This window comes from Sturnira hondurensis, unplaced genomic scaffold (assembly GCF_014824575.4).
Source record: "Sturnira hondurensis isolate 20B ecotype Veracruz unplaced genomic scaffold, ASM1482457v3 Scaffold0002840, whole genome shotgun sequence".
Classification (NCBI taxonomy): Eukaryota; Metazoa; Chordata; class Mammalia; order Chiroptera; family Phyllostomidae; genus Sturnira; species Sturnira hondurensis.
The window spans coordinates 20,089,587-20,111,189 of NW_028075471.1; the positions used below are offsets into that span (position 1 = coordinate 20,089,587).

The 21,603-nt window shown below is 39.0% G+C and overlaps 1 protein-coding gene across 2 annotated transcripts in view; it reads left to right on the top strand.

Annotated features, from left to right (window-relative positions):
• The window catches only part of GXYLT2 (glucoside xylosyltransferase 2), a 153,955-nt gene extending 132,679 nt beyond the window's left edge, over positions 1 to 21,276 (top strand). The window contains exon 7 of one of the 2 annotated variants that reach the window (XM_037040972.1): positions 20,661 to 21,276. In XM_037040972.1, the coding sequence (XP_036896867.1) occupies positions 20,661 to 20,786 (126 nt within the window). In that variant the 3' untranslated portion in view covers positions 20,787 to 21,276. Of the gene's footprint in view, positions 1 to 20,612 lie in introns of both variants that reach the window. The other variant, XM_037040971.1, reaches the window with a different exon arrangement.
• The last annotated feature ends 327 nt before the right edge of the window (positions 21,277 to 21,603 follow it).

Below are 21,603 nucleotides of genomic sequence, written 5' to 3' on the forward strand. Positions count from 1 at the left end.
ATGCACACATCTCTTTCTCACCTCCCTCTCCTTCATGCATACATACACATCCTAATCTTGTGTGTATGTATTTGTGTAAAGTGGAAGTACCATCTCTTCCCTTCATGAGCCAAGGAAATTCATCTATCAGATGACATTCTTTCAGTAATTCTTTCAGCAATCACCTAAGAAGAACTTATTTTGTGCAGGAAAAATTCTAGGTTCTAGGGAAGTCAGAATTTAACAATACCAGCAAAGGCCTATCTGTTTGAAACATATATTCTAGGTAGGGGAAGCCAGATAATACACACATGAACAAAGAAATTTTAAAAATTGTATTGGATAGTGGGAGGAACAAAAGTGAACCAGGGCAGGGTGATGGGCTGAGTTTCAGGTAAAGAAGAGCATTGATGAGCCATAGTTCTCAGTGTGACCTATGCAAGCCTAAGACTAGATCAGATGAAAGCACCCTTGGGAAAATCTGGGCAAAGATACTGCTAAGTAGAGCAAATAACCTGGTGAAAGTTCCCAAGACATAAAGAAGTTCATTGTTCCTGAAGGACAGGGAAGAAGCCACAGTGCACAGAAGGATGAAACAAGAGGAGAGTGGAGATAAGCACAGAAAGTTCAAGGTGACATGGAACCTTCAGAGTAAGAGAGGAGTTGGACTCCTGTTCTAATTGCAATGAGAAATTTCTGCATAAATATGATATGCTCTGATTCTTGCTTCAAAAATATCACCTTGGAAGTTAGGTGAAAGGGTGCAAGAGTGAAAACACAAAGGCACTTTAAAGAGACTTGTTAAAACTATTCAGGTGAGCGATGGGATGCATTTCGGTGATAGCAAGAATGTGGAAAGCATTGGCCATATTTGGAATATGTTGCCAGGATGGAGTTACAATACATGTTTATGGATGATTATTGAGGGATATAGGGGAAAGAGAGAAATCAAGGATGACTCCATGATGCTATGAAAAAAAGTGTCTTGATCAGGAGAAGATGGCAGCAAAGTAGGTGAGAGTGGAGCACAGTTCTCCATGTACCCAGCTGGAACACCTATCCAAGTTTCTGAGGAACAGAGTGAACAGCCAATGGAATCCCAGTTTATATGAAGTTTGAAGACAAAAAATTGCAGAGGACATTAAAAAACAGATAGTGAGGAGATTGTGCTGGTACAGTAAGATGCCTGGGATCTGCACAAGATCCTAGGCCACTGTGGCCCCCTGGCCTGGTGCGTGCCACAGGATACGAGGAAGAGGGTTAGATTACCAGCTCCCTTGCCTACCAGAGCAGGGAGGACAGCCCAGCACCAGGAGGCACCTGGATGCTGGAAGTTGCTGGGGGGAATAGAGACAAAGTAGGAGACACACAGAGGCAGTTTACACCTGCTAGGATTGTGGACACCTGCACCACAGAAATTGAGGTGCCAGGCAACATCTGGAGAAGGGAGGATTTGGGCTGTGTAGAACCCTTACCTGGATAGTCTCCAGACTAGTTGGAAAGTTGAGCTATGTGAAAAGCCATGCACTTGTTAAGAACAGTGGGCAGCTGCTTTGAAAGAAACTCCCAAGCAGTGGCTGGCTTGTCCCTAGGGTGATTTGAGCTGCGTGCCCAGAGACTGAGTGGCTAAGTGGAACCATGAGCCCAAGCATACCCGAGATTGTCTCACACTGTGTGCCCAGAGGCTGAGTGCCTAAATGGAACCATGAGCCCAAGACTGACTCGCACATGTGCCCAGAGACTGAGTGGCTGATTTCAGCCTGGCAGCTCATGGAGGACCTGGCATGGGGGAAGCCAGGAAACTGTGAATATTGCCACCAAGACCTGTTCTTCATCCTCTCAAAACCATAGAGAGAAAGAAAAGCAAAGCTCAGTCCCCTTCTTCCTGTGGCATCGAGGAAGACCAGCAGAATTCCCTGAAGAGATTTATCATCAACAGGACACTTTTTTTCTGTTTGGATCCTCTCTTTCTCTTTTTTTTCTTCCCCCAAGTGAGGCTATAAGACATGGAATCACAAATAGTTCAAAGACAGATCAAAAGGGGTAGTACAAAGCTAAACCCCAAAACTGAAAAACTGAGACAAATGTCACTTTGCTGTCCCATAGAGCTGGCATTTTATTGTTTATGGGTATTATTATTATCTTTCAATTATTTTTACCACTTTTATTTTATTAGTATTTTTTATTTTTCTTTATTTAGTTTTCCTATTTTTATTTTTGTTTAATTGGATTGTTTGACCATTCAATTAATTGTTTGCACCATTAATTGCATTTTCCTTATTCTTTCTTTATTGTATTTTAATTTTCCTTATTTCACTTCACCTGTGTTTCAGTAACACCTTACTTTTGATCAGGTACTTTCTATTCTGGTTATCCAAATCTTAGGTTTCTTTTCACATTATTGTTGTTCCACCACTATTGTCGATAATTGTTGTTCCATACACTTGTATATCCTACACAGCAACCATTCCTGATCTTAGCACACTTCACTTCAATTATGAGCACTATTATGATTGTGGTTGACTCTGTTCTCTCTCACACTAAGCCTACTTTCTATCCTTTACTGTCACTATGTCTCATCATCTAACCTTGCACAAGTGCTCTATATTCTGGATTCAGCTCACAATCATCCTCCCCTCTAAAAAGAGTCTTATCTCTCTTTCATCTTTTATAAAAAGTGACTAGTTGCTTTTTATAAAATATCATGAAATATCAGTTAACACTATACTTATCCAAAGAATCTCCTATCTCTTCTCTGCTTGCTAGTACTTTAAATCCCATAAAATACTGTCATGCTGTCTTAATCCATTTTGCCTACCCCCTGCCACTGATCACATATAAGAAGAGGTGGGAGCTGCAAATATCACTATACCTCCTGGAGGAGAAAAACCACCAAGAAAGGAACCACCTAAAGGTAAAAACCCAAGAGAGCACACAGGAACAGAAAAAAGTTCAAACCAAGACCATCCAGACAAGATCAAAGACACTATACTACTGAACCTCATAGAATTTCTACCATAGAAGTTCACCCTACAAAGACACGTAGCAAAGCAAAACATCAGGAAGTACAGAAACAAACAAAAAGAGTTACCTAAAATGGGTAGACACAAAAGAACCTGTAATCAAAAGGAATGGAAGACTCCTCACTAAGAGAGCTAAATGAAATGGAAGTAACCAAACTATCAGATATAAAATTCAAAATAATGGTTATAAAGATGCTCAAGGAGCCCTGGCTGGTGTAGCTCAGTGGATTGAGCGCGGGCCTGCGAACCACACAATTGCAGTTCGATTCCCAGTCAGGGCACATGCCTGGGTTGCGGGCCAGTTCCCAGCAGGGGACTCATGAGAGGCAACCATACATTAATAAAAAAAAAAGATGCTCAAGGAATTCACAGACAACTACAAGGAAATGAGTGAGAACTACATCAGCATGAAAAAGGAAATAGAAACTACAAACCAAAAGCAGGAAAAACTGAACAATAAAATCTCAGAAATAAAAATCATATTAGAAGGAATCACAAGCAGGACAGATGAACCAGAGGACTGAATGAGTGAGCTGGATTACGAGGTAGAAAAAAAACCTAGATAGAGCAAGAAAATGAAAAGAGACTCAGAAAGAATAAGAGGGGGGGGGGTATAGGAAATTCGAGACAATATGAAATGTAATAATATGCATATAATAGGGATAGAAGAAGAATAAAAGGCAGAAGAAGAGGAGAAGGAGGAGGAAAAAGAAGATGAAGGAGAGGAGAAGGAGCAAGGAATAGAAAATCTGCTTGAAAAAAGAAATATTGGAAAACTTCCCTAATTTTATGAGACAAGAAAGTCACATAAATCCAGGAAACACAGAGAGTCCCAATAAAGAAGAACCCAGAGAGGCCCACCTCAAGACACATCATAATTACATGGCAAAATTCCAAGACAAAAAGAGAATCTTAAAGGCAGCAGGGGAGAAACAGGAAGTAACATACAAGGGAGCTGTGATAAGGCTAGCGATTGACTTCTCAATAGGAATGGTCCAAACTGAAAGAGAATGGCAAGAAATATTCCAAGTAATGAAAACCAGAGGCCTTTACCAAGGCTAATTTACCCAGCAAGGCTCTCAGTTAAGATAGAAAGCCAAATAAGGAGCTTCCCAGACAAAAAACACCTAAAAGAATACACCTCCACCAAACCAACTCTGCACGAGATGGTAAAGGGACTGTCTTAAGAAACAGAAGGAAAAGAGTGAGAAAGAGAGTATCACAGGTACAAAGGAAGTAAAATGACAATGAATAACAACCTATCAATAATTGCCTTAAACATAAATAGGTTAAAGGAGCCAATCAAAATATATAGAACATCTCAATGAATAAGAAAGCATGTCCCACACATATGCTGCCTACAAGAGACCCACCTCAGGACAAAAGACCTACACAGGCTGAAAGTAAAAGGGTGAAAACAAATTTTCCAAGCAAATGGACAGGAAAAAAATGCTGGGGTAGCAATACTCATATCAGGCCAAGTTGACTTCAAAAAAGGTCCATAAAGAGAGATCCAGAAAGTCAATTCATAATATTCAAGGGAAGAATCCACCAAGAAGATGTAAACATTGTAAATATATATGCACCTAACAGAGGAACATCCAAATACATAAAGAAAATCTTAGAGGACTTCAAGAAAGATATTGACAGCAACACAATTATAGTAGAGGATTTTAACACCCCACTGTCAAACAAGGACAGATCTTCCAAACCAAATATCAACAAATATATTGTGGCATCGAACAATGTCCTACATCAAGTGGACTTAACTGATATATATTTAGAGCCCATCATACCAAAGAAGCTAATGCACATTCTTTTCAAATGCACATGGAACATTTTCAAAGATAGACCATATGATAGGACACAAAACAAGCCTCAACAAATTCAAGAAAATTGAAATCGTATCATAAATTTCCTCTGACCACAAGAGACTGAACCTAGAAACCAACCTCAAGGAAAAAACTCAGAAACCCTCAAACACAGAGATTGAATGGCATGGTACTAAACAATTATCACATTCTTAAATGGGTCAAGATGAGATCAAAGAAGAAATCAAAAAGTTTCTGGAAACAAATGAAAATGAACTCACAACAATCCAAAACCTATGGGACACAGTGCAGACAGTCCTGAGAAGGAAGTTCATAGTGATACAGACCTACCTAAAAGAGAAAGAAACATTTCAAATAAACAACCTAACCTGACACAAGAACTCGAGGAACAACAACAAAGACATCCCAGAGCAAATAGAAAGAAGGAAATAACCAAGATCAGAGCAGAATTAAACATGACAGAGACTAAAAGCACAATTCTGAGGATCAATGAATCCAGCAGCTGGTTTTTTGAAAAGATAAACAAAATCGACAAACCTTTAAGCAGATTCCTCAAGCACAAAAAGAGAGAGGACCCAAATAAACACAGTCAGAAATAAAAGAGGACAGATTACAACTGATACCACAGAAATGCAAAGGATTGTAAGAAATTACTATGAAGAACTATATGCCAAGAAATTTGAAAAGCTAGGTGAAATAGACAAATGTATAGAAAAATATAATTTTTCAAAACTCAATGAAGAAGAAGCAAAAAGCCTGAACAGACCAATAACAGCAGATGGAATTAAAGCAGTAATCAAAAAACTCCTGACACACAAAAGCCGTGTACTGGACAGCTTCACAGGAGAATTCTACAAAGCATTTAAGGAAGAGCTAACCCTTATCTTTCACAGACTATTCCAAAAAAATCCAAGAGTGCAGAAGACTCCCAAACTCTTCTTACGAAGCCAGCATTATCCTAATCTCAAAACCAGTTAAAGACAGAACAAAAAAAGAAAAGTTCAGGCCAATATTACTGATGAACATAGACACTAAAATCCTCAACAAAATATTGGGAAACCACATGCAGCAATACATTAAAAAGATTATACACTATGACCTACTGGAATTCATCACAGGGTCGCAAGGATGGTACAATATTTGCAAATCAATATATGTAAAACCTCACATAAACAAAAGCAAAGACAAAGATCACATGATCATATCAGTAGATGTTGAAAAAGCATTTGATAAGGTACACCACTCATTTATGATAGAAAACACTCAGCAAAGCGGGAATAGAGAGAGCATTCTTCAACATAATAAAGGCCATATATGAGAGACCTAGGCAACATCATACTCAATGGGCAAAAACTAAAAATTTTCCCACTAAGATCAAGAACAAGACAAGGAACAATAGAAGTGTTGTCCACCTTCAACACTTCTATTCAACATAGTACTGAAAGTTCTAAACACAGTAATCAGACAAGAAGAGGAAATAAAATGCATCCAGACTGGAAAAGAGGAAACAAAACTGTCACTGTTTGCAGATGACATGATAGTGTCCATAGAAAATCCTATAGACTCCACCAAAAATAATACTCAACCTAATAAATGAATTTGGCAAAACAGTGGGATACAAACCCAATATTCAGAAATCAAAGGCAGTTTTGTACACCACAATGAAATATCAGAAACAGAAATCAGGAAAAAATCTCCATTTTATGAAACAACAAGAAAAATAAAGTACCTAAGAATAAACCTAACCAAGAAGGTAGAAGACCTGTACTCAGAAAACTATACAACAATGAAGAAAAAATTTAAAGAAGACACAAACAAGTGGAAACCTATACCTCATTCATGGATCTGAAGAATTAACATCAAAATATCCATACTACCCAAATGAATTTATAGATTCAATGAAATTCCTATTAAAATACCAATGGCATATTTGACAGACATATAACAAACACTTCAAAAATTTATATGGAACCATAAGTGACCCTAAATACTTGCAGAAATTTGAGAAAAAAAGAGCAAAGTATGAGGGATCACAATACCTGATATCAAACTGTATTACAAGTCCACTGTAATCAAATCTGCCTGGTACTGGCCTAAGAACAGACACATAGACCAATGGAAGAGAATAGAGAGCCCAAACAAACCCATGTTTCTACAGTCAATTAATATTTGACAAAGGGGACAGCAGTGTAAAATGGAATAAAAATAGCATCTCCAACAAATGGCATTGGGAGATGTGGACAGCTAAATGCAGAAAAATGAAATTCAATTACCAACTTACACCATATACAAAAATAAATTCAAGGTGGATAAAAGATTTAAATATAAGTAATGACACCATTAAAGACCTAAAAGAGAACATAGGCAAGCAAATCTCAGATATTCCACACAGCAATGTTTTCACTGATATGTCCCCTAGAGCAAGGGACATAAAGGAAAGAATAAACAAATGGGATCTCACCAAAGTAAAAAGCTTCTACATAGCTAAAGAAAACAGTATTAAAATGAAAAGAGAATCAACAAAATGGAAAAACATTTTACCAATGATACCTCAGACAAGGGTTTGATCTCCAAAATATATAAAGGACTCACACAACTCCACTCTAAGAAGACAAGCAACCCAATTAAAAAATGGGCAAAGGACTTGAACAAGACACTTGTACAGAAAGGACATACAGAGGGTCCAGAGTCTCATGAATAGATGCTCAGTGTCACTACCCATCAGAGAGATGCGAATTAAAACCACAATGAGATACCAATTCACACCATTGAGAATGGCCATCATAAGCAAAGGAACAAACAGTAAGTGTTGGAAAGGTTGTGGAGATAAGGAAACCCTAGTGCACTGCTGGTGGGTTTGCAGACTGGTGTAACCACTATGGACATTAGTATGGAATTTCCTCAGAAAACTAAAAATGGAACAGCCTTTGGACATGGCAATTCCACTGGTATGTTCTAAGAACCCCAAAACACTAATCCAAAACAACCTATGTACCCCAGTGTTCATAGCAGCACAATTTACAATAACAAAGTGCTAGAAGCAACCTAAGTGCCCATCAGTAAATGAATGGATCAAGAAACTACGGTGAACTTACACAATGGAATTTTATGCAGCAGAGAGTAAAAAGCTTTTACCCTTTGCAACAGCATGGATGGAACTGGAGACCATTATACTAAGTGAAATAAGCTAGGCAGTGAAAGAGAAATACCATACGATCTCACCATTAACAGGATCCTAATCAACAAAATGAGCAAGCAAGCAGAATATAAGCAAAAACATTGAAATTGAGAACAGGCTGACAGTGACCAGAGGGGAGAGGAGAGGGGATAATGAGGGAAAGGTGTGAAGGGTTTACAGGAACAAATATAAAGGTTATTTGGACAATAACAAGGAGAGCATGGAAACAGGGGAAGGATGTGGGAAGGGCTGGGGTGATGGAGAGGGATGGGGGGTAAATGTAGACAGGTGTACTTGAACAACAATAAAAAATGATAAAAAAAATTTTAGAGCATTCTAAATGATGTTTTGGACAGAACCACAATGCATTACATGATGCATGACCTCCTTCAAGTAACAAATTCCCATTTCTGATAAACATGCTTAAGTAATATTTCTGATTAACTTTAATAGGATTGAGACTTATTATAGATACCATACACCTACCCACACTGCTGTTAGGAAAAAGTATACTGGCCTTTCACTATGATTTGATTTATGTTCTTTCCTCTAGGCTTTTGGTATAAAATGCCCTTTCCAACAATGAATTTTTGACTTGAGCTGCCATAAGTATTTCCCTTTCAACAATAATGTAATAAAACTTTGATACATGCTCATAAATAAGTGGTCTGGAATACTCATTTTAGAAAATATTTCTCATGGACATATTCCATGGGAAAATAAGGGAATTATTTATTTTATTTTATTTTTGTTCAAATACGGTTGTCTGCATCCCCCCCACTCCTTCCCCACACCATCCATCTACACTGCCCTCTCCTGATTCCACCCCAACTTGGTTTTGTCAGTTTTCTCCATGTGTCCCTTATAGTTGTTCCTGAAAATCCTGCCCCCTTTTCCTCTCTTTATCCCCTCCCACCTCCCCTTTGGATAATGTCACATGTTTTTAACTTCAGTTTCTCTTGTTATATTTTTTGCATGTTTGTCTTGTTGATTAGGTTGCCCTTAAAGATGAGATCATATGGTATTTGGATTAGGTTGTTTATTTGAAATGTTTCTGTCTTTTTTTTAATGAACTCCATGCTCAGGATTGCCTTCACTATGTCCCATAAGTTTTGGATTGTTATGGGTTCATTTTCATTTGTTTCCAGAAACTTTTTTATTTCTTCTTTGATCTCATTCTTAACCCATTTATTGTTTAATAGCATGCTATCCAATATCCATGAGTTTGAGTGTTTTTGAGTTTTTTCCTTGAGATTTGTTTCTAGTTTAAGTACCTTGTGATGAGAGAAAAGACTTGATTTGATTTTTTTTCTTGAATATGTTGAGACTTGTTTTGTGTCCTGTCATGTGGTCTATCTTTGAAAATGTTCCATGTGCATTTGAAAAGAATTTGTATTTTGCTTCTTTGGAATGAAAGGTTCTATACATATATTGCTTAAGTCCATTTGATGTAGAACATTGTTCAATGCCACAATATCTTTGTTGATATTTTGTTTGGAAGATCTGTCCTTGTTTGACAGTGGGGTGTTAAAATCCTACTATAATTGTGTTGTCAGTATCTTTCTTAAAGTCCACCAAGATTTTCTTTATGTATTTGCGTGCTCCTCTGTTGGGTGCATATATATTTACAATGTTTATGTCTTCTTGATGGATTCTTCCTTTGAATATTATAAAGTGACCTTCTGGGTCTGTTTTTATGGCCCTTGTTTTGAAGTCTATTTTGACTGATTTGAGTATTTTACCCCAGCTTTTTGTTCCTGTCCATTTGCTTGGGATATTTCTTTCAAGCCCTTCACTTTCAGTCTGTGTAGGTCCTTTGTTCTGAGGTGGGTCTCTTGTAGGCAGTATATGTGTGGATCATGTTTTTCTATCCATTCAGCTATTGTATGTCTTTCAATTGGAGCATTTAATCCATTTATATTTAAGGTTATTATTGATAGGCAGTTATTCATGGTCATTTTACTTCCTTTGTACCTGTGATACTCTCTCTCTCACTCTTTGCCTTCCCTTTTTAAAGCAGTCCCTTTAGCATCTCTTACAGAGCTGGTTTGGTGGAGGTCTATTGTTTGAGCCTTCCTTTGTCTGGGAAACTTCTTATTTCACCTTACATTTTAATTGAGAGTCCTGCTGGTTAGAGTACTCTTTTTCGGAGGTCTTTGGTTTTCATTGCTTGTAATATTTCTTGCCATTTCCTTCTGGTTTGGAGCATTTCCGTTGATTAGTCAGCTGTTAGTCTTATTGTAGCTCCCTTGTATTTTACTTCCTGTTTCTCCCTTGATGCTTTTAAGATTCTCTCTTTGTCTTGGAATTTTGCCATTTTAATGATGATGTATCTTGGACTGCGCTTCTTTGTGTTCCTCTTGATTCAGACCCTAGTGCTTCCTGGATTTGTGTGACTTTTTGCCTCATCAAATTAGGGAAGTATTTCTTCATTACTTTTTCAAACAGGTTTTCTATTCCTTGCTGCTGCTGCTACTGCTGCTCTTCTCCTTCTCCTTCTCCTTCTCCTTCTCCCCCTCCTCCTCCACTTCTCCTTCTCCTTCTTCTTCTTCTTCTTCCTTCTTCCTTCTTCCTTCTATCCCTATTGTACAGATATTGTTACATCTTGTGTTGTCATGCAGTTTCCTTAACACCTCTTTGTTCTTTATGAGTCTCTTTTCCTTTTCTTGCTCTTTCAATGTGTTTTCTTCTACTTTGCCCTCTAGTTTGCTGATTCACTCCTCTGCTTCATCTTGCTTTTGATTCCTTCTCCTATGTTCTTCAATTCAGAAATTGTATTCTTCACTCCCTCTTGGCCTTTGTTGATAGTTTCTATTTTCCTTTTCATGTCGATGTAGTTTGCTGTGAGTTCATTGTAGTTTCTCTATATTTCTCTTTGTGATTCTCAGTGAGTTTATTAAGCTTCCTGATAACCACTGCTTTGAACTCAATATTTGATAGTTGACTTCTATTTCAATTAGCACTCTTTATGAGACTTCCTCTATTTCTTTTGTTTGGGGTTTGTTTCTTTGTATTTCCATTGTTTGTGAGACTCTTCTTGTTAGCCTGATTCTTAATTTGATTTCTTCTGACTCCCTAGTTTTGTGGTGTGAACTTCTATGGTAGGAGACCTGTGAGGTTCAGTGTGCAGTCTCCTTGATCTCCTGAACTTACTGCTCTTGGGATGTCATTTATGTCAGCTCTCTGGATGTATTGGGGTTTAGATTGTTGTTGAGTCATTCTTTGGTGGGTCCTTCCCTCCAGCCACTTAACTAAGGGTCACTCTGCCCACCACGTCTTGTATGCTCTTATGCAGGTGTGAACAGATCATATCAAAATTTATTGTTCTGTATGTCCAAAGTTATGAGGCTTCTCTCTCACTATTGTTCAGTTCTTGTTGGGGTTTTTTTGGGGGGAGGGGTAATTTCTCCATCATTTAGTTGTCTTTCCATATCAGTCCTGGTTGGAAGTTAGTGTGGCTTCTACTCCCCCCTTCACCTTCTTCCATTGTTATCTGTTGGTGGTTCCTTTGTTAGTGTGTTTCCTCTTCCAGCAGGTATACTGGTGTTCACAGATCCCACCTACTCTTTTATATGATCAGTTGTAAGTGGGAGGGAAAATGGTTTAAGACAGTGGGAGTGTATTCTGTGGGATTTAAAGTGCCAACCCATAGAAAAGAGATAGGAGATCCTTTTAATAAGTATAGTGTTAACCATGATACTTCGCCCAACTAACCACTTTTTAGAAAAGATGGAAAAGAAATAAGACTCTTGTTAGAGCAGGAGAGGATTGTGATTTGAATCCAGAAATTAGAGAACTTGTGGAGATCAGATTATGAGATATAGTGAGAGTAAAGGATAGAAAATAGGCATAGTGTGCAAGAGAATAGAGTTAACCACAAGAATAATAAAGTTCTAGGAAACATTTAAATTGGCTAAGGTCCAGGAGGCATGCTGTGTAGTATTTACATTAGTGTGGAACAACAATTATTTACAATAATACTGGAACAACAATCATATGACAGGAACCATATGATATGAGTAATAAGAATAAGAATTACACGACATAGAGTTGTGTACTATTGGAACACATGTGAAGTGAAAGAAGGAAAATTTAAAATTCACTATGAAAGAGGGAACAAGGAAAACCATTCAAACAAACAATGCAATTAAACAAATAAAAGTAAGAAAACTAAACAGAAAGAAATAAATATAAAAATGCTAAAAAATAAAAGAAGTAAAAATAATAGAAAATAATAATAATATAAATAAACAATAACATGCTAGTCCTCTGGAATAGCAAAGTGAAACTTGTCTCAATTTCACAATTGTGGGGGTTAGCCTCGTGATCCCTCTTTGGATCTGACTATGGTCCTTTCATAGCTCCAGGCTTTATTGTCTCACCTGGGGGAAAAAAGAGAAAAATAAAAAATGGAAAAGTTTCCTGCTGACTTTAAACCAGCCAAGCAAGTTCTGCTGGTCTCCCTGGCTGCAGCAGGCTGAGGGGAGTTGGGCTTCACTGTTCTTCCTTCCTATGGTTTTGGGAGGATGGGGGCCAGGTCTGGGCCTCAGTCTTCACAGTTCCCAGCTTCCAGTCCAGTTCCTCAGTTCACTGCCATGCCCTACTGTTACTGAACAAGGATCCGAGGGAGGGGGCAATACTTGGCCCACCGAGGGATGCCAAAAACTGCTACAGAAAACAGGGGCCCCTCCCAAGGATGATACACTAATATCTATAGGGCTCTTCTGTCCGCCGCCAATTGGAAAGACATCTCTCAATGCCAGAGATTTGTGAAAAGGAAACAAAATGTTTATTTAATGCTATTCAGGCCTAATGCCTTCCTTAAAATATTAAAGTCTTTAAGGGTATACACCTACACACACACACACACACAGCACTCCCTTCTCCCACTGTCCCAACTCCAGGTACCGTAAACCAGGAAAAGAGCACACGTCCGTTTTTCAGGTCGCTGGCACGTGAGCTGTGTCACCTGCCTGTCCAGGCAGGATCTCCAATTAATCCAAAGTCATGTGGCACCTTTCACTGGCAAGAGTTCTTTGTACCAAGTCCTAGTCAAAGTCTCTCCTGGTTTCCAGGCCACTCAGCCAAAGGAGCACGCCAAAGCTGCATGGGCCTCTTCCACCAAAGCCGCGCTCCACCAAAAGCACGTCTTTCTTCTTTACCTGGCCGCAGGGATCTCCATTCTGGCAAAGCTACGTGGTTTTCCCTTTCACCTGGCCAAGAGGGGGTCTGCACCCTACTGAAACCGCTTGGCTCTCCCTCCTAATGGCTACAGGGGTCTACATCTTTCCAAAGCAGGGTGGCTCTCCCCGTCACCTGGCCAAGAGGGGGTTCCTCACTCTGCTAAAGCCACATACCTCTCTCGAAGGTACTCTGTCTCAGAGAAGCAGCCCCAGTTCTAGCCTCGTTACCTACTCACTTCTCCCTGGCCCAAAACTTGGCCACAGCTATTTAACATATCTATGAAACCAGTTAAAGGTTATAGATATGTTAAATGACCATTCCAGAGGTTAGCTGCAAAACTGTTGCTATGCAAAACAGCTCTCAATGGCCCTGCTCCATTCATCCCTTCCCCCAACTGACACCTTGGGGGGCGGTGAGGACATCTTAATATTTCCTCCAATATTCCTGTACACTTTGAGTTCTGGACACCATTCCAAATCTTTTCTGGGCCCCCCCTTGGCTGCACCCTGTATCACTACTGTCTGTACTCCAGGCTGGCACCTTCAGTCCACCAGTTGTGCTGTCCTTGAGGTGCACTAATTACAGGCAACTCACATACTACCTTCTTGCTCTTTGCTCTCCTAGGAGCTAGGCACTCTCAAAGTCTCTTCAGGGTAGTTCAGTTGCCACTGAGTTAAGTTTTTCTGGGGACTGCTAACTCCTTGAGCTCTGCTGCTCTCCTCTGCGGAGGGCCTGCATCCTTCCTCTTAGTGTGATAGTAGGGGTGCAGCCATGGTGGTGGGGGCAGCAGCTACAGGAGAGTTCCCTAAACAACCACTGAGAGCTGTGTTTTGAACAAAATCCTCCTTTTCAAAGATGCCACTCCTCACGAGGGCACAGCCTCTCACGCAACCCAAATTTCCAACCAGATCAGAGCTATAAGGGTCAGGGTCCATCATGGCCCCAGTCTTTTCCCCTCTCCAGTTGTCACCCAGCTCCCCAATCTCTCTGGTAATGACCCAGCCAATGTCCACAGTCCCAGCAGGTGAACACTGTCCCTTTGTGTCTCCCACTTAATCTTTATTCCCCGCAGTGATGTTAAGCATCCAGGTCCATCCTGGTGCTCCTCTATCATCCCTCTATCATCCCTGTTTGACAGTGGAGACAGCTATTAATTTGTCTCTCTTCCAGGGATCCTGTGACAGGTGCCAACAGGTACTGGGCCAGGGGTGCATCAGCCCTTGTCCTCGTGCTGGTCCCAGGGACCTGACCATCCCAACGCAATTTTCTTACCATCTGTTTTTCAACATCCTCTACAATTTTGGCTTCCAATCTCCATGTATGCTGGAATACCACTGACTGTTCACTCTGATCCTCAGAATATTGGCTAGGTGTTCCATCTGTGCACAGTGGAAAGTGGGCTCTGCTCCCACCTACCTCACCTCCATCTTCCAAATCTCCTAAGGCTATTATTGATAGGTACTTATTCATTGCCATTTTACTCTCTTTGTATCTTTGTTCCTTTGCCTCCCACTGTTTTTCTTTCAACTCTTAAAGCAGTCCTTTTAGCATCTCTTCCAATGCTGGTTTGGTGGAGGTGTATTCTTTCGTCCTTCTTTTGTCTGGGAAACTCCTTATTTCACTATTCATTTTAATTGAGTTTTGCTGGGTAGAGTAGTCTTAGTTGCAGGCTTTGCTTTCCATTACTTGGAAAATTTCTTGCCATTTCTCTGTGTTGTAGTGTTTCTGTTGAGAAGTCAGCTCCCTTATATATTACTTCCTGTTTCTCTCTTATTTCCTTTAAGATTCTCTCTTTGACTTTGAATTTTGGCATTTTAATTATGATGTGTCTTGTAATGGGCCTCTTTGGGTTTCTCTTGATGGACACCCTCTGCTTCCTGGACTTGTGTGGTTTTTTTCTGTCATCAAATTGAAATCAGAAAAGACACCAAGGTTCATGCTGCCTGTCACTACCAAACCCAGTAAGTAATGACAGCGATTGAATCTTTATGGGTGTTTTATTCAGATGGCAGGCGATCTGAGAAGATGGTGGATTCATACCCTAACAGGCCATCTTGTCTTTTCTTTCCAGGCCAATGTTTTTATACCAGAGAATAAACAAGGCAGTGAGAAGTTTCAAAGTTCAAGGAGGACTAGGTGAAAGAAACTGCAGCATTCCTGTCCTGGGCAGTTAGCTGTTCCCAGGGGCAGGTGGTTGTCTATCTCTCCCTGGGACACAAAGGCCTGGATGCCTGCACTTGTCCCCAAGTGGTGGTCTTCAGCAGTGCCCCAGGAGATCAGCTGTTTTCCCAGGAGCCAGGATGGGCCTTTTTCTGTAGTTTCTAAAACAAACACTTTAATATATACATTACTTACTACATTTAAAACTTTTTCCCTTAAAGTAAAATTTTCTAACTTTTGAGTCTCCTATCAAAATTAGGGAAGTTTTCCATCATTACTTTTTCAAAAAGGTTTTCTATCTTTTGCTCCTCTTCTTTTTCTGGTATCCCTATTATATGGATATTATTATGTTTCATGTTCTCCTGCAGTTCTGTTAACACACCTCTTTGTTCTTTATGAGTCTTTTTCCTTTACTTGCTCTTTTGGGGAGTTTTTTCTACTTTTCCTCCAGCTCACGGATTTGATCCTCTGCTTCAAGCCCAGTCTTGATTCCTTCTACTGTGTTCTTTAATTTAGAAATTGTATTTTTTATTTCTTCTAGGTCCTTCTTGATTGTTTCTATGTCCTTTTTTATGCTGATATAGTTTGTGGTAATTTCCTCAGTTTCCCTGTAGTTTTTGGTAATTCACACTGAGATCATTGAGCTTCTTTATAATCATTGTTTTGAATTCAATATCTGATAGTTGACTTGCTGCTATTTTATTTAGCACTCTTTATGAGGATTCCACCTTTCCTTTCATTTGGAAGTTGTTTCTTTGTTTTCCATTTTAGGGGAGATTCTTCTTGTTTGCTTTTGCTTCTTAAATTGAACTGTTTTGACTTTGTGACTTTGTAGTGTGAACGTCTGTGAGGGAGGCCTGTGAGATACAGTGGTGATGTCTCCTTGATCACCTGAACTCGATGCTCTTTGGATGACCTTTATGCCTTTTATTTTGGTTTTCTGGATGTAATTGACTTTTGATTGTTGTTGCATTGTTCTTTCATGAGTCCTTCACAGCTGCTGGTTGACTGAGGGTCACTCCACCCTCCACGTCTTGTGTGCTGTTGTGCAGGTGCTGACTTAACAAAACCACAGAGCCCAAGAAACAAACCCACACTCAAAAATATAACTCCCCGACACAATCCCACTATCAATAGCAAATGAACTGGTATTAGTAAGGGTGTAATGAGATTAAGACTATTATAAGAAAGGAGAGTGGATATAAGATGACCTCCTGAAAGAGAAATGATTTTGAGAGGGTAGAGGGAGGAGCACTAATAAGTGTTTGGAGTTGGAGCAATGGAAAGAGAGAAGGTAAAATTTACCTCATGAATAAGAAAGGGAATGAAGAGTGTGGAATGGAGTCTGAGAAGGGAAGTGTACTTTCCTGTATTAGGTTTAAACAGAAGTTAAAGTAATATAAAATAAAATAAATTAAGAGAACAAAATAAAAAGGATGGAAAAATAGTAAATAATTAATAAGAATATAGGAGCCAAATTGGAGAGAAAGATCCTCCACAGTACTATCAACAAATAAACTAAAATTAATATAGGTAGTATGGGAATAAGAAGAAATAGAGAAAAAAGTCTAAGAGATGTTTAAAGGAATGGGAAGTGATTTTGAAATGATAGAGGGAGAGGGAATACTAAGAGTGAGGAGCTAAAATCAGACTAAGTGAGGGGAAAATTAAAAGTTGGGATGTAAGAAAAAAGAAAAAATGGGAGAATAAAGAAAAATAAAAGGCTGTGATGAAAGAAGAATAGAAAAAAGACAAAAAAGAAAAAGAGAATAACAGGCTAAGATGACAAAATTAAAATTTGAGATGAAAAAATGAGTAGGAGAGGGGCCCAGTAACATTGGATATTTGAAATACAGAATTAGTGAAGCTCTAGAGATAACCTTGAAAGAACAGTGCAACAACAACTGCCAAATCCACAACCAACTAGCAAACTTTGTTAAAGGAGTAGAGAGAACACAGGTATTTTAAGAGCTGGGCAAAAGGATGTAAAATGACTCTTGACAAAAAAAATTTATTTTGAGTGTCTGGATAGGGGAGAAATAGTATAAGTGTGGAATGGAAACAAGTTGTAGCTAAAGAGAAAACCAAATCTGAAGTGAAAATATTATGAGGAAATAAAAAGGTAAAATGGGCTAAGAGAAAGGATGGGCAAAATATGAGAACTGAAATACACTATAGTATAAAATCTGGTGACAATATATACAAATTTGCTGGACAAGAAATTAATGTTGTAAAGCTATGCAGGAAAAAAAATATCACAAATCATAAAGAAGACCACAGTGGCTTTCGTCTGGGTAGCCTCTTATATGTACCACTATTGTTTGTTTTTTTTTCTTTTTGGGTCTGCCTCTGGTAATGTTAGATGTTGACCCTGTCTAACCTTAGGCAGCCTGTTTGATACTTGCAATGGTATTCCGTCACTGGCTGTCTCCTTCAATTGTTAATCTGGTCACCAGCCCTCCAGCAGTGGGGGCTATTAGTTGCCCTTAGGCTGTTACTTCTGGGAGGGGAGTGGTCTACCTGAGCAGAATGGTTGCTGTGTATGGGAGTGGCTCAGCACCAGATCATGGCGGCTACTCTTGGTTCTCTCCCCAAAGCCTCCATCCCCAGTCTTTCCTCAAGTACTTCTAGTCTACTCTGTTCCCCCTTTGCCAGTAATCTACTATCTCTGGCTATCTCCTTCAGTTTTTCATTTAGTCACTAGGACTCAGCAGTCAGGCTTAAGCACCAAAGGGCCAGGGCAGAAACAATCTTGGGGTTGGGGCTATTGTCTCTCCTCAAACTACTATGGCTCAGAGGGTAGTAGTCTGCCGAGCAGAAAAGCTGCTGCCATCTGAGGGATTACTCAGCACCAGGATCCTAGCTGCTCCTCTCTCAGTTCTCTCCCCAAGGGTTTTGTCCCATTTCTCCTCAGGCATCTCCTGCCCACTCCGACCCTGCCTTTGCCTGAGCCCAGGGTAAGTTGCTTCAGATGAAAATTTGTGTGTTGGCCCTTTAAACAGCCCTTCCATCTCTATCTCTGGCAGAGAGCAACCCTGCCACTTTTCTCAGCTGAATGTTATCTGTGTACTTTTGGGGCTATGGTGCTCTAGGCTGGGAGTCCTAGCTTAGGGTTTAGACCACAGTCTTCTCCAGGGGATGCAACTGGCCACTTAATTATCCCACCAGTGCTGCTGCCTGTGGGTGCCCAGCCAGTCTTCTTGAGTCTCCACTGCTCTCCTTACCTGACAGGTTGTGCCAAAGCAACCCTGAAGAACCCTTCTGTCTGTCCAAAGTTATACACTTCTCTCTGACTATTGCTCTGTTGTTTGTTCTGGGTTGTTTCTCCACAATTGAGCCAGTAATTCCAGCTTGGCCCTGGGAGGAGGTCAGAGTGACTTCCATTCACTCCAACATCTTCCCTCCAAGATAATTTTTTTAAGCTTAATAGTAAGGGAAATAGGTATCAACTAGTATTTGGTAACTGAATTATGAAAATAAAGTTCATTGCTAATAAATGTTACTAGTAATTCCTAAACTCTGGACTCAAGAGGTTACCATGGTCATGCCCTAAAATTTCTTTTTTTTTTTAATTTACTGATGGGCACCTAGGCTGTTTCCAGAACTTGGCTATTGTAAATTGTGCTGCTATAAACATTGGGGTGCAAAGGTTCTTCTGAATTGGTGTTTCAGTATTCTTAGGGTATAATCTAAGCAGTGACTTGCTGGGTCAAAGGCAGTTCCAGTTTTTTGGGGGTGGTTGAGGAAATTCCATAATGTTTTCCATAGTGGTTGCACCAGTCAGTCTGCCTTTTCACCAGTGGTCTACTAGGGTTTCCTTTTCTTCACAATTTTGCCAGTAATTATTTGTTGATTTGGTTATGATGGCCATTCTAACCTTTGTGAAGTGGTATCCATTGTGGGTTTAATTTGCATGTCTCTGATGGCTAGTGATGCTGAGCATCCTTTCATAGGTCCCTGTGCCCTCTGTATGTCCTTGGAGAAATGTCTGTTCATGTCCTTTACCCATCTTTTAATTGGATTTTTTGTCTTCCTGGTGTGGAGTCATATGACTTTTTTATGTACTTCGGAGATCAAACTCTTGTCTGAAGTATCATTAGTAAATATATTTTTCCACAGGGTTGGTTTCATCTTCATTTTGCTGATGTTTTCTTTAGCTATGCAGAAGCTTTTTAATTTTATGTAGTCCCATTTGTTTATTTTTTTCTTTACATCCCTTGCCCTATGGGATATATCAGTGAAAATACTTCTGCATGGGATATCTAAAGTTTTCCTGCACATATGTCTCTTCTAGGAGTCTCCTAAAAATCTCCTCTAATACTTTTATGGTGTCAAGATTTATATTTAAATCTTTACCCATCTTGAGTTTATTTTTGTTTATGGTATATGTTAGTGGCCAAGTTTCATTTTTTTTGCATGTAGCTGTATAGACCTCCTAACACCATTTGTTGAAAAGGCTATTTTTACTCCATTTTATGCTCCTGCCCTCTTTGTTAAATATGAATTGACCATAGAGACATGGGTTTATTTCTGAGCTCTCTATTCTGTTCCATTGATCCAGTACCAGGCTGTTTTGATTACAGTGGCCTTGTAATATAGTTTCATATCAGGTATTGAGATCCCTCCTGCTCTGTTGTTCTTTCTCAAAATTGCTGAGGCCATTAAGGAGGGTTTACTAAAGTTTATTAATTAAAATTGCTACAATGTCAAAAATTTGAAGAATTTAGTGTTTTATTATAGTAAATTTTAAGTATCTACTTGAGTTTTGCAAAAGCATGCTTTTAGATTTTAAGAGCTTTAAGGACTCACATAAATCTTCCTTATTTTCTAGAAATGTAAAAAGTGAGGCCAAGAATTGGTTAATGTTGCTTGAGATGGCACAGTATTAAATAAGGATTTGAACCTGGGTCCTCAGAAATCCATTCTACTCTGTATATACAAACCTGTGTCTGCATGCTTACAGTAATTCCCTGTTTCATTTATTAGTAAAAGTTTCATTTATTGGCACTTTAGTGAACAGAGGTGTGGGGATGGGTGGTAAGGGGCAAAAGAAGGGGCAGGGGCAAGTCAAGGAACATGGATAGAGGATTCATGGGCATGGACTATGGGGAGGGCTGACTGTGGGAGTGGGGGGGATGAGGCAAAGGAGAAAAATGGGGAAAAGGTGGGAGAACTGTAACTGAACAACAATAAAAAATGTAATTTTAGTAACTAAAATAAACTTTTTTTTCTTTTTTCAAAAAAATTATCTTTCAGTTTCCCTTTCAAGATAATCTCTTTCAATCCATTTATTACCCTCTTCAGCTAAAGTTTTTGGAAACTGTGCATACTTTATGTGGACGAATCCCACAAGTTTTTCTGAAGCAAATTGAGAAAACAATGAAAAGGGCTTATGAGAAGCACGTCATCATCCACGTTGGTTCCAACTAGATGTACTGAATGTGTCATCTTATTGCAAGTCAATTGGGCATCTCATGAATGAGGAAATAGACACCTTTAAGCCGCCAGCATCTTCTTTGTGTGAATATTTAATGGTGCTCCATGAAAACTGAGTTTTAAAAGCCTTGTCAAACATTGCTAAATTAGTTGCCCCTATAAGTAAATATGCTTTCATTTTTTTCTAAATGTTATTTATCTTTCTGATATATATATTATTACTCATTTGTCATTGTTCAAGCTGGTTGAGCTAGCCATGAAAAGAAACTTTTGTCAGCCTTCCAATTTCTGTTCAATGTCTGAGACAATATCAGTGGCAATTGTGATATATTTATATTGTATTTCTTCAACTCTTTCTAACCAGTTGGCTTCCCCACACCTTTGTAATAAATGTGATGCATGCTTATTGTAAAACAAATTTTAAAAATTTATCAAGAATATAGTTCACTGAACCAAAATCAAGATTAGATTAGCCATAATCCTACTGACCAGTGAAAAAGATTGTTATTTTAATATAGTTCCTTCTAGGTTTCTTTCCCTATTTCTAGATTTACTTGCTTGTTGTCTTTTCCACTGTAACATGTATCTAAAATAGGTAGTTTGAGTTAAAACTGCCCCCTATGCTCAGATTTTTACATAGGAGACTAACAAGTTAGACAAAATGATTATGTTTACAGTATTTTATTTAAAATTCATCCAGAGAAGCATTTTAATTTTAGCTAAATGGGCAGTGTTAAAGAATGAAGCATATCTAAGAGTGTTTCTCTAAGAAAACTTGTTTAGATTTGTAGAAGACCAAATCATAAGTATT